Here is a 19147-nt window from a genome sequence, read left to right on the forward strand (position 1 = left end):
GAGAGAGAGATCCGTATGACAATTTCAGCCCCGTTCCAGAATGGATATCGCAAACGGTCAAGACTCGATTCAATCTGACAATCGCAATGATTTAAAAGTATTTCTCTCTTTGGGTTTTGTAACATATACAGAGTTCAGTAACAACTCTAAACCCCCATTTAATTTAACTAATTTTCAAGCAGTCATTGGACTTGCCACGATTTCCTGTCACGATTGAAGTCCACGGAAGTATTTTGTTGCAGACGATGTCCTCATACTAGTAGTTTTGCATGTTTAGTTCAAGTTAGATCAACAATTCGAATCCCCTTCTCGTCATATTTCCATCGATTATACTATTCGGTTTCATAAATGTGCCTTCCTATAAAAAGACAGTATAAGCAGCATTAGACGTAGTAGTATTAGAGAAAGAAGATGAAACTATCCCGTGTATATAATAAATCAGCAAGCTTAAAAGATACCAAAATTAACGTTGAAAATCATATTTCATTTGGGGCGCAGTAAATCTGAGATCAAAGAATTTCCTACATGTTACTGAAATAAGATTAGAATACATGGTTCCAATAACGTGTTCACTTTGTACAAAATTTAGTTGAAATACCGGTTATCTATGATTCCCCCACAGAACCTGAGCTAAGTCTAGAAAGTTTTTGGAACATAAGTTGGGCTCTCATTCTATAACAATATGCTCCAGTTACAATTAACCAAACGAGTGTTCGTACTTTAATCATATGTAGCAGTCCCATATTTAAGTAAATTTGTCATAACAGTGCACTTATATCAAATACATTATGTTACTTTGAAGGTTAAAGGTGTCGGATTTCAGTTCTGGTTTCATCAGAATAGATGTCACCTGAACGTCAGTCGGGCAAGCCCAATACCCACTGTGGTGCCCAACCATATTAGTGGCTTCCCCAGTAAACAGCTTAAACTCAAGGTCCCGGGCGGGGATCGATCTGCTTCCATGCGAATGCTAAGCGAACATGTTACCATGTACTAGCCAGGAGGCCAATACAGTGGTAGATTAAGAATTTATATGAACAATAATTACGCACAGACTGTTATATGCGAAGAAAATTACATAAAAATTAATATATACTGCATTTTATTTTGGAAAAAATATATTTTCTTAGAGGAATTTCGATTTACAATATTCAAAGGCATAAACGCACATTCTCCATAAAAGTCGATGAAGACAGATGAACCGAATGGACTTTGTACAGCAAATGATATAGGCCTATTGGTTGAATGGTGAACAAACCTAATTAATACTTTCAAATTATTTCGAAAGCAGATGAGCAACTTGTTAGACGCCTGATATATTTACGAGAACCAATTAACAAAATATTTCATGCAACTCGATAAATGAATACACAAAATCATATTACTACGTACTTTATATATATTTATAAATTTATAAAATATGCAACTATCAATATTATCAAAAGCATATGAAGCCATCATTAACCCATAGGCCTAAATACAATTTCTTTAAAATTAGGACATTCAACTGCTACATTATTATTATTATTATTATTATTATTATTATTATTATTATTATTATTATTGTCAATACTTGCTAAGCTACAACCCTAGCAGGAAAATCAGGATGCTATAAGCCCAAGGCCTCCTACAGGGAAAATAAACACATTGTACATCCTAATACGAATATTGTGGAAGGATATAGAGCTCAAGTAGTACATTTTAAATAAGGTAAACAAATATCAAATCCAAATGCTCATATAGTTGAAAAATTTATTGTAAAAAGCATGAAGTCAATAATTAATTACAAAAACCCTGGAATGCGCATTAAATAAACAGCATGGTTCAATTATATATATATATATATATATATATATATATATATATAATATATATACTATATATATATACTATATATATATATATATATATATATATATATATCGGCACTACCAATGCTATAATTATATTAGTACTACCCAAGGGCTCGAAAGTGCAGAAAGTAAATAAAGAAATAAGAAATAACGGATAAACTATAAATGATAAAATACCATAAAATTATGAAATATATTGAGATAATTAAGAAAGTTGAGCAGACGACCTCAAGTCATGTAATGACATATCAACCAGTTCAACAGAAAAGAACTTGCAATAAGTTTGAATTTTTGAAGTTCCACCCGTTCAAATGCCTTCAGGATAATTACTTCACGATTTGGTCAAAGATGAAATACAACCTCTGGAACACTGAACCTTACGATATTGAAGGATATTAGTTCATACACATAATTTGGTATGAAAATAAAATTACAGGTATATACAGTATACATGTATCTATATAGATAGATAGTTGAATGCTTCCGTTCAATATTGTTATTGATATACCGTATCCTGTAGTGTAGCAGTGTAGCTGTTTCTCTTATGTATTCTAACAAACAAATCGAAAGAACTGTCATTTAAGGAAATTTCTAAAGGAATTACTTTCAGCGTAATTGTATAATCTCTATTTTAGAGAGAGAGAGAGAGAGAGAGAGAGAGAGAGAGAGAGAGAGAGAGAGAGAGAGAGAGAGAGAGAGAGAGAGAGAGAGAGCAACTTTCACTGGGCTATTGAAGATGTCTCGACCTTCAAGCGTGACCTCAACCAAATAAATGCATAACAAATATTTCCCCCAAAATGTTGTACCCAGTCACCTGTGGACTAAATGTATGTTGCGTAGTTGAATATACTTACAAAACATGTCGCCCCCGTTGGAAAGAAATAAAACTTTGAAATGTCAATGGACATTAGGAGATAACATTACACATTAACGTGATGCCTTCATACTTTCTAATCAGAAACAAAACAGCGTAAATTAATCACCTGAAACTCATCTAATGTACTGACTGGAGAAAGCCACTTGGTTAAGAATTTTCAAAACAAACACTCCACAGCGAACCACACCACAGTACAGTACTATGAACACATGGGAGCGTAGAATCCCGCCTCCAGACGACGCGAACTTACTGATCGCCGCCGTGTCTCGTCTTCAACTGACGGACTAAAACTAGACCCAATCCAAGTCTCCAAGTAAGCTACAAGCTGATCCGCAGGCCAACCCCTCAGCTTGTAAGGAGAAGGGGCAGAGCAAACAAGTAAAAAAGATGCAGACTGAGTGACTAATTCAATGATGCCAAGGGTATATACGAACATGATATCTTCCGGAGCAGAACATGAAGTCATGTGCTATCAACGAATTCCTGTTGAGGCGTAACGGATCACTGTCAAGATCAATCAAATCTGGTAAGCGATGGAAGTTTATCGGTTTTACGAAATGCGGATCTAATTGCCTGTAACATCAGATGAAATGCAAGCGGGTGTTATTCTGCATGTCCCAAAGTATGTTCGTACATCTGTATCAGAAGTCACAACAGAATTCATAGCCCCCAACTTAATTCAATAGGCTTTTTGAATTTACCCTAATGCTGTTTTATGAATACGACATTTATCCACTTTAGTGACTATATTAGAGATAAAAAAGTGTGTATGTGTGTGTGTTCGCGGAGGGGGGGGGGTGACTTGTTTAGTCAACTGGTGACGTCAATGCAACATAAACCATTACCCTACGCGTTGTTTATTGAAGACTTGTCCAAATATATATAAAAAACATAAGAATGTATTTAGCTTTGCAACAGAGCGGAACTGTAAAAAGGAAATATCTGAATGAAAATATTAAAAAGAATTTAAAATTCATATGAAACAGAAGAGTAACTACAGTACATAATGTATACTAACTTCTGAAGCCAGAACCGGCTCTGCATTTAATTACATTATTGATTTTTTTTCCTTTATGCAACCACACGTAGAAGAAATTCCCTTAAGATCCCATTCTCACCTTTCTTGGACTAAGTACATTCGTCAAAATATAAACAATCATTATTAGGTTGAATCAAAATGGTCAATTACAAAAGGGATTATTGGAGCCGAAAAAAAATAACAGATTCTAAATAATCCAATTTTAAACACTTTTTACCTTGTGTCTACATCTTACCTATAATCAAAACTATTCTGTATATTTTAAAAAACCGGTATTACTTTACGCGAATATTTAAAAAGTATTATATCTATTATATACTGTATATATCATCATCAGCCGTTACTAATCCACTGCAGAACAAAGGCCTCAGAGTTACGTCTGTTTATGGTCTTTCTGTGCCAATCCACAGCCTCAAACTTTCGTAGTTCGTCAATCCATAGTTTTCTCTTCCTCCCCTGCTTCTTTTACAATCTCTAGGCTCCCATTCTGATATTCTTAATGTCCGTATATTATCTGACTTTCTGATTACATGTCCTGCTCATGTCCATTTATTTTTAATACGTTAGAATATCTACTGTACTTTAGTTTGCTCTCGTATCCACGTTGCTCTTTTTTTTTGTTCCCCATCTTCTTTCCATAGCTCTTTATATATATATATATATATATATATATATATATATAGTATATATATATATATATATATAAAATGTGTGTGTGTGTGTGAGAGAGAGAGAGAGAGAGAGAGAGAGAGAGAGAGAGAGAGAGAGAGAGAGAGAGAGAGTATATTAGCTGAAAAAAAAATTACATTAAAATTACAAGTTCCTCAAATCTGACTTCCTTAACTACACTTTAATGTTTGACAAGTAACAGCTAATTTTCCTATTCAAAATAAGTTAATGGTGAAGAAAATTATATTGGTTGTGTAATAATGATAGTGGGTGCATGGCTGGTCCTTAAAACCAAGGTTCTTGCTGAACATCTTTTGTATACAAAACGCTTATAGTTAAAAGAGTACCGCCCTAGAGCCATGCTCTTTTATTATTATTAATTGCTAAGCTACAACCCTAGTTGGAAAAGCAAGATGCTATAAGCCTAAAGGCTACAACAGGGCAAAGTAGCCCAGTGAGGAAAGGAAATAAATAAACTACAAAAGAAGTAATAAACAATTAAAAATATTTAAAGAACAGTAACAACATTAAAACAGATCTTCCATAAATAATCTATAAAAAGAGTTATGTCAGCCCTTCAATGATCACAAATGGGCACCGGATGCTCCAGAAGGGGTTCCTGTCTACGGCAATCTGTTAAACGTTTACACGAGGAAAAGAATTTCATTAAAAAAAAAAGTATGCAGAAAACAGAATATAAAGTTACTATAAAAATAAAACAAGATGCACGGACTCGCTGACTTACGAAGTACAGGGCCATAAACAATAATAAACGACTCGGCCGTAAGAAAGAAAAACGCGTTTATAAATTTATATTAATTTGTCAAGGCTCATGGAACAGACGAATACCAAGCAATTGCTATATAACTGCAATGTGGCGTCTCTTCGCTATCAAAATTTATGAATCCGTCTTTTGCTTTCATTTGGAAACTTATGCAAATGTCATGATAAGGAACAATAGAAAAAACAGAAAATGGTCTAAAATGGTTTCTTATCGCTTTTGCATATATTAGATCTGATAAAATGCGTGGTTTGGCTGTTGTTCTTTTAAGATTTCGCCATAAAATGAGTTTTACTAGATCCATTACTTAGTTTATAATGGCCTTTAGGTTGGCCTATATCTTGCATCATTATAATTTTAATATATTTTATTGTTTATGTGATTAAAAGGCCATTAAAATTGATAACTGGTCTTTCATAGATACTCATATGTAAAGAAAGATTAAAAAACAAATATAGTAAAACAGTTGGATAATCATAAGCAGACAAATTTGATAACGTAGAAAACTTATAGTAATGGCGCATGGCACTTCAAAGAAGTATTTCAGCTCATTACAAAATTTATGATAATCTGTTTTTTTATTATTTAACATCTCCCTCGTTAATGTTGTCATCATTAAACATACATACTAACAATTAATTGAAACACTCGATGATAATAATAATAATAATATTAATAATATTTCATGGCACTCCCCAAAGTATGATTTTACAGCTCTTTCTTTTTACAGCAGTAAATTGTAGGACATATGGTAATCAGTTCTGTTTAAAATCATTACTAGAGTTAATAAAATGAAATTCAAGCTGTACAAAGAATAGCAAAAATGTTGCAATATTATAAAAAATAAACTTTAACCTAGATTTGATGACATCTTATGCCCTTGGCCAAATGAAGATACGGGATTAAAATATCATAAGTAGAATGTAGCCTCATATATATATATATATATATATATATATATATATATAGATATATATATATATATATATAGATATCATAGATATAATATATATTATATATAAGAGAGAGAGAGAGAGAGAGAGAGAGAGAGAGAGAGAGAGAGGAGAGAGAGAGAGAGAGAGAGAGAGAGAGAGAGAGATTAAAATTGTTTGCTCTCTTGCATACCCGTACTAATCAGGTTCATCGCTTCAGGGAGGAGTTTCCCTCTTGTTTTGTTAACTTTTTCCTCTGATCTCTCCACACCCAGCTTTCCTCAAACCCTTCACCTGTTCAATCAATTTTTCCTTATCGCCTCTCCTGTCCTTGGCAATCAGAGCTCTCAATCTCTGTCTAATATTATCAAAAGTACGAGACCTTATCACACATTCCCGATCTGTATTGATATTAGAATCACAGAGAGAGAGAGAGAGAGAGAGAGAGAGAGAGAGAGAGAGAGAGAGAGAGAGAGAGAGAGAGAGAGAGAGAGAGAGAGGGGAGGATACGCTTTTCAAACAATCGTAGACCGTGGAATTTATAGAGAAGAATTAAACCTAATATAAAAATTGGAGGGCTGAGATTTCTTTTTGGTGGTTATGGCGAAGTTTAACCAAACACAATATTTTGAGGAAGAATGTGAACCGAATGTATGAAAAAAAGGTTAATGGAAGTAATTTAAAAAGAAAAGCTAGACCTATTAAAAAATTGGAAGCCTGGAAGATTTCTGTTGGTGGTTATGGCGAAGTTTAACCATACACAATATTTTGAGGTTCTATGTGAACCGAATGTATGAGAAAAAAAAGGTTAAAGGAAGTAATTTAAAAGAAAAGCTAGACCTATTAAAAAATTGGAAGCCTGAAAGATTTCTGTTGGTGGTTATGGCGAAGTTTAACCAAACACAATGTTTTGAGGGAGAATGTGAATCGAATCTATGAGAAAAACAATCTTTTCCCTTGTAATAAAAGGGGAATGAAATCAAAGTCGGATAACACTACCTTCAAAACAGTGGCAGCTTTAAACCCTTCCAACAGTGGCAATCTAACAGGATTTTTCCTAAGTCTCTGTTGGGGCATAAAAAGAAGAAAATAGAGAACGGGGATTTCCAGCCGAAATATTTTCTATTATGTTCGTTGTCTTTCTAACTAAAAAAGATAAAAAGCACAGATCATTCAAATAATGGTAACACTGGAGGGATAGGGAAAGGCATAATTTAAGTAATGAACTCTTATTATTTTCTATATCTGCTGATACATGTTTCTATAGTTATTTGTGTCCCAACAGTTTTGAACCAAAAATTCAGTGTAATCGTTTACGAATGCGTAGTTTAAAACAAAAGTTATAATTAGTAAAATCTTTATATATAAACAAATTGCGTTATCTATAATATACTTAAGAGAAAACATTGGTCGATTCATGTAACCCGTAATCTGGTTGAAACATTTAAACCATTTAATAATAATAATGATAAAAAACGTCGACAAAAACCAGAGGAACAACAGAAGTAAAACACTTGAAAGAAATTTAGTTTTTTTCTCCCAAAAAAACAGACCATCTACATTCCATTCGTCTACAGACGCCAAATATCAGTCACAAAAACTAGAATGGTTCTAGATAAGCTTCGACCTTAGTATAATAAATGCCGATTGACAAGAAAAACGGTCCAACTGAAGATGTCTACATAAAAAGTAGTAGCATTTAAGAATACACGACGAAACCGGGTATTTATTTTTTGTTCTTCATGTAACGTTTAATGCCATTATATATCGCTGACTTCGATCGTCTCTTCATTAATATTCTCTCTCTCTCTCTCTCTCTCTCTCTCTCTCTCTCTCTCTCTCTCTCTCTCTCTCTCTCTCTTCAGTTATTACAATCCATATAAGCAGAGCGATCTATAATCAAACAAACGGGTTAGTTATCTGATTACTAAAAATTGCTTTTCCAAGACCACCTCAGTAAACCTAACCACGGTAACTGGCCATGATACCGAAATTGTTCAGTGGCTACTTTCCTCTTGGCAAGAGTAAAAGAGACCAAATCATTGTTCTCTAGTCTTAGGTAGTGCCATAGCCTCTGTACTATGGCCTTCCACAGTCTTGCATTAGAGTTATCTTGCTTGAGGGAACACCCAGGCACACTATTCTATCTTCATTTCTCTTCCTCTTGTTTTTTTAAAGTTTTTATAGTTTATAAGTGAAACATTTATTTTAATGTTACTGTTTTTAATTGTTGGAGCCCTTGGGCATAATTATAACATCCTGCTTTTCCAGCTAGGGTTGTAGCCTTGCAAGTAATAATAATAATAATAATAATAATAATAATAATAATAATAATAATAATAATAATACACAAAGGCCGGCATCACAATGACCATGGTCGCCTACCTTCGATGTATTTATTCGTCGAAATTACAAATATGATGATTTAAATTTCGTCTAGAAACATTCGGTTATCCATTCAAGCATTTTTAAATATTTCCATGCAATGCATATACTGTATACCAGTGTAAATGTGTAGCCTATATTGTGTGTAAGCTTGTATGTTGCGTCAAATCTTGTAAACAAAATATTTCATAGTGAATTGTTTACCATTATTGAACGTGTTATGATAAGACGAGATTAATATTGCTTACTACAAGGTCATTGACAAATGGACGAAGGCAACGAGAAAATAACTATAATCAAATCCGGATGTATTGCAATGTAAATTAGGAGTCTGTTTCTTGGAGAAAGACTTCTCGGGGCCCGTGAACTGTTCAGCTTGTTTCTATTTTAGAGTGAAATTAGCAGTTCATCCACTGTGCAAAAGTCTACGTAAACCCATATATTGTACACAGAAAATGTTTAAAATTTAACAATTAATATCTATATGTACAAGAAAATAAAAAACGTAAAAATTATAAAACCTACCTCAACTTTATACGATTACAAAGAAAAATCTGCTTTGACTACAAGCACGCTCAAATATTGACAAATCAATTCTGTCATAAAACGTATGTAGTATGACTTATGAAAACGCCCTTGGAGATATCCATTTAATGCTATACAAGGGTTGATAAACCTTGAGCTATTGTTATTCATTATTTTCATTTTCTCTTCATCACACACCCTTCATACAATGCTGCGACTCACCTAAACAAACCATCGTTCCTTCTGGCTGAAGTTCAGAGTTGCCAAGAACATTCCATAGTCTCACGGTACAAATGCGATGCAATTTAGAGTCTGCGTTATTACTAAAACAGGAAATAGCAAGTATTCTCTCCGCTTATCTTTCATTATAATGTGTAAGTGAAAAGTTACGAAACAAAATGCATGCCCCATATTCACGGAACAACGTATGCTTGCAGCAATGGTTCTTTAAATATTTTAACATCAACTGCACTGAACATGTTCTCTGTAGGCAAAAAAGATGGACACAAACTTAGTAATTTCTAAATAAGGGTACAGACAGTATATAATGCACTATTGGAATGCCTTAACATTCATGGCGACAGCTGGCAATTTCTAACAGGTCAATGAGAAGAACAAACACTTAAAGCTAGTATGCGATTCTTTCTTGTGTGTTATCATTGTTATCAATACAGCTGTAACCAAATTCGGAAGGAAACATATCGGACTATTGTAATCACATCTCCTTAGGCCTATAGAACTAGTCTAAGATTGTCTAATAAGCCATTTTATATACCGAATACCTACAAAGCATTATATTTAACTTTTATCATGATATGTGACCTTCGTGACACCGTTAACACTTTCATCGTTGCTGTGTAACTACGAAAAACTGGTAGCCTACTGTAGCTAACCCTGTCCTAAAGATTACTCTGGGGTTGGGGGAAATTACAGTATTTATTCGTTAATTGGATCTATTGTTACTGACATTATGTCCGTGAAAAAATTACATTAAAATTCTTGGCCACGGGTAGCATAATTAAGTTTTAGGTGAATCAGCCTAGGCCTAGTTTCCCTCAAATTTAGCTTCAAAGGAAATCCATAGCCATTAATTTAAAAATCCAACACATATACACACACTCATTATATATATATATATATATATATATATATATATATATATATATATATATATATATATATATATATATATATATATATATATATATATATATATATATATATATATATATAATGTTAGCCTCTTATTCCTGTCATCACAACAATAAAAATGTGACCAGAACATAATGAGAGAGAGAGAGAGAGAGAGAGAGAGAGAGAGAGAGAGAGAGAGAGAGAGAGAGAGAGAGAGAGAGAGAGAGAGCGTGTTGAAGCATTCTTACCTTAGTAACTGTAAAGTCTTGCCTCAGAATAAGAAGAAATCCTGGTACCCTTCTACACGATTGTAAGCTCTATAACACTTTCGTGATGCATATTTTCATTACTTCTTTACCTTTTGCTGTTTCCTTTTTCCATAACGAAGTATGATGACATCACTTGTTGCAGGATGGTATACTCCAATAAGGGAGGGAGTAGGTATGTCAAGGTTGTTTGTTTGTTTACTTGTTTGATATCACAGCTGCATCCTTTAAGCCAAAATATTTATGTTTACGCTTGCTTTCTTTTACATCAGATGCAGTAAATTCAATACACTTATCACTTAGAAACATTTAAATTGTATTAAATATTTTCACACTTCCCCTGTCGAAAACCATATAGCACAACGCAATATCTAAAAGACTTATCTATGCAGCACCACTTAAAGCTGAGTATTTGCAATCGTATGGTTGCAGCTGCTATTTATTAACCCCAACTTGCTTGCCAGGACTTTGCAAGATGTTGATGTCCCTCACTCATTGCGGTAAATGGGGCGTGATCTAAACTTGCTTTCGATCACCCCCTTTTTTTTGGGTCACTCGCTACCGAGGGTATTAAATGTTGCACATTTTACTTCTTATAAGCCATTCCACTTTTAAACTAATTTCGTATTACAGACACGAGTGATGCGATGAGAGATTGTCAATCACTCTCACAGAACTAGAAGAGTAGAAGTAACTGGACATTTTGGGGTTCCCAACTCCACGTACAACCACCATTAGTGCCAGCCAACTGTTATTTGTACGTCTGGCAGTATAGCCATTTAGCCGGATCCGCGGTCCCTGGACTTACTGTATGATAACATCGGTGTAAGGCGGTTTTATTGTTTATTTGTCGTTAGATCGTTTTAACGTTAAATGTTGATATTATTTTGCCGAATACAACTTTTTATGTGAAATTAAACCTGGTTTTTGTTTATCTTTAGCTTTATAAAAAAAAGATATAAGATATATATTAAGTGACAATCAATAGAGGAACTTAAACGATTTGGGTAATTCTAATATTATGTAATCAGATAACGTAGTGAAATTCTAAAAAAAGCTTACATTTTAACGTGCTGCAGAAATAATCGTTTAGTCCTTTTTTATATAAGAAAAAATGAAATTTAGGAAATGTCAACAAGACGTAATTTTAAAGCAGACCAATAAGCTGATCTTCAGTGACCAGTTCAGTGACCTTGATAGTTGTAAATCGATGGTTGTTAGCAGACGTTTTTCATGCATGCGTGGATTTATTCGAAATGAATCAAATGTATTACACACAAATAATAAATGGGACTCAAAACTCTTGAAAATTCTAAACGTGGCTCCAAAACTTTTTTTTTCATAATTCTTAGGAAAGTTTAAAGAATAATAACCTAATGAGCCTTTTCTGTGTTACCTTCTCTCGTATTTGGAATGAAAGATATTGTATGGCAAGAGTTAAAGCATAGTAATAAGACCAGTGTTGATGAGAGAACTGAGATGAGAATGCCAAAATGGATTATGAGAATATCTACTTGAGAGATTTTTAAAAATGATGAAATAAGATGGCAGGCATAGTAAGGATTACAGAGGTAATAAGAGTGTCACGAGTGAGATGGTATGGACATGTGTTGAGAATGCATAATGGCGAAGGGAGTAGGGTGTGCTAGGGAGGAAACTGTTACGAGAAGATCGAGAGAGATGTAACATAGCAGGACCTACAAGATGTTTGCTGTATACATTCTCGGGTATTGGAGTATTACACAACGTATCCGGCGTTAATTGTTATGTGCTCATTATCGAAGCCATTACAAAAGTCATGAGCTTCATCTTGAAAGCCTTAATATCTTGTCTCTTTGATGGCTAGTGGGAGCTTCTTACATAGATTTAGAGCTGTATATTTGAAAGCTCTAGACATTATGCGAATGAAAAAATAATTGAAACCGTATAGAGTTCGAAAGGATGCAATTGTCTTTTTGATGGCTTGTGGGAGCTTCTTACATAGATTTAGAGCTGCATATTTGAAAGCTCTAGACATCATGAGAATTAAAAAATATATTGAAACCGAATAGAGTCCGAAAGGATGCAAACGATAAGCCCTCGCCAATATTTCCAATCAAACCTCTCCTCTCTATATCATCCTTTACCTTATCTCGTCATGTAATTCTCTGCAGGTTTCCATGTGTGTGATAGTGTCAGGAAAACAGCCCTTAAAGTAATATGTCAGTAAAGTAACAGCTTATCTGGTGACACTTTCATATTCCACCCATTAATCAAAGGGTTTTAGCTTTTCATTTAATTATCTTTTGTAGGCCTACCATATTGGCATTCCCCTGCGGGTCGTCTTTAATATCATCTGAATTTACATTGATTGGCTTTGATTTCGGTCTTCATCAATTTTCTGGAGTCAAACAGAAAAACCTTGCCATGCTCACAGTTTCAAAGATGTAAATATATCCAAAATTCCCGCTGTTAATCTTTCGATCCCTCTTATCATTTAATCTAAAAGCACAGAATAACAAATCTTTAGAAAGTATCAGCTACCTAACACTTGGTCAGGTCAGATATGCAACTAGCATCTTTCGTGATAATTGACATTCATCTGTCCTGGTTGTAAATCAATATAGTCAAAAGAATTTGCCAATGGTTTCAAATATTTCTTTGATTTTTTGTAAATTTATTCCTACAATATATTCCAAGAGAAACGAGTATTTAATGGACATCTGTGAACATCATCCAATGTTTGGCTTCCGTTGCGTGATATAATTTGTTAGTGCATGATAGTGTGGAGATCTGGAAAATGTTCCTTCAGTAAAAGGACCAATAGTAAACATCAGAGAGAGAGAGAGAGAGAGAGAGAGAGAGAGAGAGAGAGAGAGAGAGAGAGATGTCGAGTATGCTATAAGAGAGAAAAGCTAAATAAAGCTGCATGAAAATGAGGTAATAGATATGGTCAAGGTATTGGATGCAGACACACTATTGGAAAAAATCTGGAATGTAGAGGAAATGCCAAGGGACTGGGAAGATAGTTGGATGATTAAAATGCATAAACAAAAAGGAGACGTCTTAAATTGTAGGAACTACAGAGGAATAAAGCTTTTGGAGCCTGTATTCAAGATACTAGAAAAAAATAGTATATGAAGACTGAGGTATTCCCTGAGGAGGTTGGTCTCCATCATGAATCTGCACCAAATCCATTCCTTTTCCTTGTCATTATAGACACTTTGTCATCAGAATAAAGAAAAAAACGATACATTTGATAGAACTAGTTTAGCTTATTAGTCCTGTAAAATTAAAACACTCTTGTTGGATCTTGATGCTTATGGATGAGTAGACCCAAATAGTATTTTTCTTTATTTTCATAGAGAACTCTGATTCCTTAACTCCTTAGTTGTCTCTTATTTTTTGTAAGTTACCAGAAAGGGATTCTATGTGCACTTGGAGAATTAGTAATGTTACTCCAAAAGACTTCTCTCATAGCCCATGGTTTGACACCGTGTAATCCGAGCGCAGTTGATGTGGTCAACTATTGCCCATGACAAATGCTGCATGTAAACTATTTTTACTGTTACAATATATACATAAAATTGCTAAGAAGAAAAAGCTTTTGTGTATTTACTACGTATATTAGACAAAAAATAAAAACACAGAATCCACATCCGATAAATCCTGAAAGAGACATGTATGGTGCATTTACCATTTTCTTTGAAGAAAACAAGTTTTTTAACTATATCACACAATTCCGTTAGAGAGCGTGAGAACTACAATTTTGAGCACACATTAACACCAACTAGATTAAAAGTGCTTGAACATCCTAAGAATGTAAAATATGGGCCAGGTCCAAATGATATAAGAAACTCATTTGCTATTTATCTTATTAGTTAACTTGGTGCTTTGAACTGGTCGCTTAGTTATATATAATGAAAAATCAATCAAGGTGGATAAGACTGGAGTTTTAGTGAGCAGTAAGGAAAGTAGGGATAAGATAGCCATACTTGAAAATAGATGGTTGGTTATAAAACAGGTGAGATAATTTAGATACTTGGGATCTACTATATGTCAGGAAGGAGTGTATGAGGCTGAAGTTGAAACTAGGATAAAGGGAGCCTTGGGGAAGTGGTGAGAGGTAGTGAGACTGGTATGTGAAAAGAAAATGCCAATCAAGCTAAATGTCAAGATCTATATCACAGTAATAAGACCAGTGTTGATATATGGATGGGAAATGTGGGCCCTTAGACAAAAAGAGGAAGCAAAGCTTGAGAGAACAGAGATGAAAATGTTGAGGCGGATTATTGGAATATCACTGGTTGAAAGATTGGAAAATTATGTTACAAGGAAAATGGCAGGCGTAGTGAAGATTACATAGGTGATAGGAGTGTCATGACTGAGATGGCGTGGGCACGCGTTAAGGATGGATGGTGGGGAGGGAGTGAGGAGGAACCTATTAAGAGGGGAAGATTGAGGGGAAAGGCAAAGAATTGGATGGCGAGATAAGAGAAAGGATGATCTGAAGAGAAGAGGTTTGGTGGAAGAAGATACCTTTGATAGAAGGCATTGGAGAGGGTGTATCAGGCAACCAACCTCTTGGTGTAGGGATATTGGTGGGAAAGAAGATTGACCATGTAAGTTGACTGTCTCCGCCGACTAATCGGTTACACCCCAGTCCAGCAGCAACCCATGCAAAGCGGTGCATTATCAGTGAAGTAACGCCGCTGCTTTGGTGCGAAAGTTTCATTGAATTAATCAGTCGAGTGTACCGCACCGCTGACGGTGACAGTTTCAAGCTGCATGACATTGAAGGAACCATTGGTAAATGTGTTTATGGTAACTCTAACTCAGAAGATTACCACCCAATCTCTGTAATTCCCACGTTAACTATTTTCTTAAATCTTTAGGCAAAGCATCTGAAGTTTGCAGTTTGTCCTTCCCAAAGGCCTTGGAGCTTGGGATGCCTTTCTCATAATTTCCAATGCTGTGCAGAAATCCCCTGCTTGTGGTCTTGATTTTAGTGCTGCCTTTGACCCTGTTAATCATGAGGACCTTATTTCAAAACTTAGACAGGTGTGTCTCTTTTTAGCATCATTATTGTATTTTAACAAAAGATTGCAAAGAGTAGTTGTTGATAGGTACCATGGTGATTATTTGATTGCTATTACTGGTGTTCCTCAGGGTAGTGTTCTCGAACCACTACTTTCCATACCATTTGCATATATAAATAATGCTACTATCTTTTCATTAATTCCAAGCCCTGAATGTAGACCTGTAGTTGCAGAGTCCCATAATAAAGATCCAGCTAAAATTAGTACATAGTCCAAAATTAAGAGGATGAAGTCGAACTTTAAAAAAAGCTTGTGTCGACACGAGAATAGTTACAGATGTTTTCAAGTCCCATATGTAATAATGCACCTCTACTGTATGTTATAGAGCTTTCAAATATGAGGTTCCAAGACTATAGTATATAAAAAGCTCCCACTAGACATCCCAAGCACTGAAGATATTAAGAGTTTCAAGAAGACGACGAAGACTTTCTTGTTTTCTAAGTGCTTCGATTTTGGTTCCTAACTGCTCACACCGCAAAATAAGGTTATGGGCAATCTATCGCATTATAGAAATGTGCAAAGCTTCTAAGCTTATATCTGTTTCCGGAATTAAGTTTTTTTTTCACATAAACCATGAACAACATTATAAATAAAATTCTTAATCTTTACTTTTATCCCATTCTACCTTGAAATCAGTTGGGATAATACCTTGCAATCATCACTTTTGGCAACCTATTGTGGTCAGTTTGACATTTCTAAAGTCTTCTTTCATATGCATCGCCCTACTTATGTAAACACCCATAGCCCTGTTTGGATTTTGCAACATACCTACGCTTATGTCTTGTTTCATTAACTATCCTAATTTTGGGCATGGAAATAAATGTTCTGTATCATTTTCCTCTTCTGTGAATAAATCGCACACATCATGTGTATTTTTCCCTGACATTTGCTTTTAGCTTGAACATATTTAACCTTGCCTTCATTACAAGGATTGCCTTATCCATGTCAATTTCTCTGATCTAGGGCTTTGGGCCATTTCTTTCTATGAATCTCATTTTCCCCCTTTCCGCTTTTCTTCAATAGTTTCCTCTATCCTTTCCATATTTTTTTTCTTGATTTTTTTCAGGATCATTTCCCTCCTAACCTCTTATTTCTTCTATTTTCATTCCATGTTTACAACAAATTTCTTCAATACTGCTACGCCAACACTTTCCGTATGGGTTCTTCAACTGATCCTCAAATATTTATCTGACTAGTCTCTTTTCATCAGTTTATGATGATATGGAAGAGCATTAATTTTTTTTATATTCTATCATGCGAGATACTGGACATATTGCGTTTCTGCAAGGATGCCCCAATATGGAGTACAAGCTGGTTGTTCATACATATTTCGGTGCTACTATAGCGTGAGGTCTACCGCCATATGTCGCCTACCCAGGCCGAGGGTGAGGTCTACCACGCGACAAGCTTGGACCTTCCGCAACCTAAATGCCATGGGGTACCAGCAACGTAGGTCAAGGCGGCCGTGACTGGAAAGGTTGGGGGGTTCTTGTATGGAGCAAACACTCTCTCCCCCAACCATCCCCACAACCGTATGTCTTCCAAAACAAAGGCTACAAAGGGAGAGGTCATTGTTTTGTTTTGGTCGGCTGGGGTTTTTTTTTTAATGTTCCTAAGATTTCACTGAAAACCTATTCAAATTCCCCAGATATCCCCAAATTTATCGAATTCCCCTGATTTTCCCCAAAAACATTCAAAATTCCCAATCTGGGGACAAATTCCCCAAAAGTGGGATCACTGACCAGCATTCTACAGTGAACCACCAGCAATATTATGTGGATCCAGCGACAGGAGCACACACACAGGCAATTGAGCGATCGTGGTTGGATGCTAAAATGATGATTCTGAAGAGATTAATGCGAAGTGTTGGTCGTCAGCTGTTCCAGTCTCATCTTGATTATTTTTGCTGGAAGGTGATGAGAAAAAATTCCAATGATCTATTTGTGTCTTTCTTAGAAGATGTACGAAGTGTGTACCGCTAGGATAAATGTATGGAAATATATGATAACATTTTTATTTTTACCTTTATTCCTTTTTTTAATGTAATTAGAAATCCAATTATCTATTTAAGTCATTTCTAAGATATGTTTAAATTAAGTGTTTATTGCTTAAACAAAAGTATGAAATGTGTTTTATCTATGAGGGACGAATAATTTAGCATTAAGATTCCAATTATCATTTTAAGACATTTCTAAAATATGTTTAAATTGAGTGTTTATTGCTTAAACAAATGTATGAAATGTGTTTTATCTATGAGGGACGAATAATTCAGCGGTAGACCTCACGCTATAGTGCTAACGGGAGGTAGACCTCACGCTATAGTGCTAACGGGAGGTAGACCTCACGCTATAGTGTGGTAGACCTCACGCTATAGTAGCACCCATATTTCTTATTATCCTATATTGAAGGTTTTTCAGATATTTCATATCTTTATCGCTTATTTTACTTCATGTATCCCCATTAGTAAATATTTTGGTATTTCAAATGTTTCATGTATTGTCTTTCTTATTTCCAATGTCCTTTTCCTTCTTTTCTTATATTTCCATATTTTCGTATTTCTTGGGTCATATACGCGGTCCTCTGGCCTTTTTTTTTTTCTTTTTTTTTCATTTATTTTTCATATTATTGATACTCATTTCTTTGTTTCCTTTCTCAGTGTACCATTTTCCAAAAATACTTATATTCCTTAACTACTCTCGCTGGCACATAATGTGGCTTTGACAATTAGGCGGAATATACTGTATGATACTCTAGAGAAAGTTTACGACAAACAAATCTTGTATGTCCTTGTATGTCAGGACGAGTAAGACAGCCATCAAATGATGAAATGGATTGGTGGCATATATGTACAAGGATAAAAAAGTTTACTGAAAATGCGGCGACGATCATGAAACAAAAGGATGTTCTTGCCAAATCTATAAACTGATTATGACTGAAAAAAACAAATAGCAACCCATTTCATGGGTAGAAATGTTCAAGTTTAAAGTTGTCCAAAACACACATCTGGGGTTAGAGTTTACAAATAAATATTGATATTAGTCTTAATTGTGATTATAACATAAAATTAATAACTCCTGGCCGGGAATGTCTTATAGCTATAAAGAATTTTTATTGTAAATATCATTAAAGGTGATATTTTTCTTTTGAACAGAACATTAAGCTTACAGCTTATTTTTGAATCTGTGAACAGTTGTAAATGTATTCGACATTCTTCTCGTGTTAAACACGTGTTGCGAACATCAGTCTGACGATGTACAAAGTAATGTGCTTAATCTCACATAGATATACAGTACAGTAGAATGTCTTGCTCACTCCGCAAAATATGTTTGCGGGCACTCTATCACTTTATAGATAGGTGCAAAGCTTCAAAACTTATTCCTATTATTGTTATTAAGCTTATATTACCTGTGCCCTAAATAAATTAATATATTAATAAGATTCTCAATTTTTACTTTTATCCCATCTTACCTTGAAATTAGATAGGATAACACCTTGCTATCATCACTTTTATCAACCTATTGTTGTCAGTTTGGACTGCTTAAATTCTTCTTTCATACGCATTGTCCTACCTATAAATGCAGCCAGATCCCTGCTAGGATTTTTCAGCG

At 34.7% G+C, this 19147-nt stretch overlaps 1 protein-coding gene across 2 annotated transcripts in view; it reads right to left on the minus strand.

Annotated features, from left to right (window-relative positions):
• Nucleotides 1–11150, minus strand: part of Timp (Tissue inhibitor of metalloproteases) — a 207081-nt gene extending 195931 nt beyond the window's left edge. Inside the window, exon 1 of one of the 2 annotated variants that reach the window (XM_068364601.1) lies at nt 10444–11150. Coding sequence is in view for 1 of the 2 variants with exons in the window: in XM_068364600.1 (XP_068220701.1) it covers nt 2837–2847 (11 nt within the window). In the remaining variant the exon portion in view is untranslated. Of the gene's footprint in view, nt 1–2836; nt 3027–10443 lie in introns of those variants that run through there. The other variant, XM_068364600.1, reaches the window with a different exon arrangement.
• Between the last annotated feature and the right edge of the window lie 7997 nt (nt 11151–19147).

The sequence above is a fragment of the Palaemon carinicauda genome, chromosome 41 (genome assembly GCF_036898095.1).
Source record: "Palaemon carinicauda isolate YSFRI2023 chromosome 41, ASM3689809v2, whole genome shotgun sequence".
Taxonomy (NCBI): domain Eukaryota; kingdom Metazoa; phylum Arthropoda; class Malacostraca; order Decapoda; family Palaemonidae; genus Palaemon; species Palaemon carinicauda.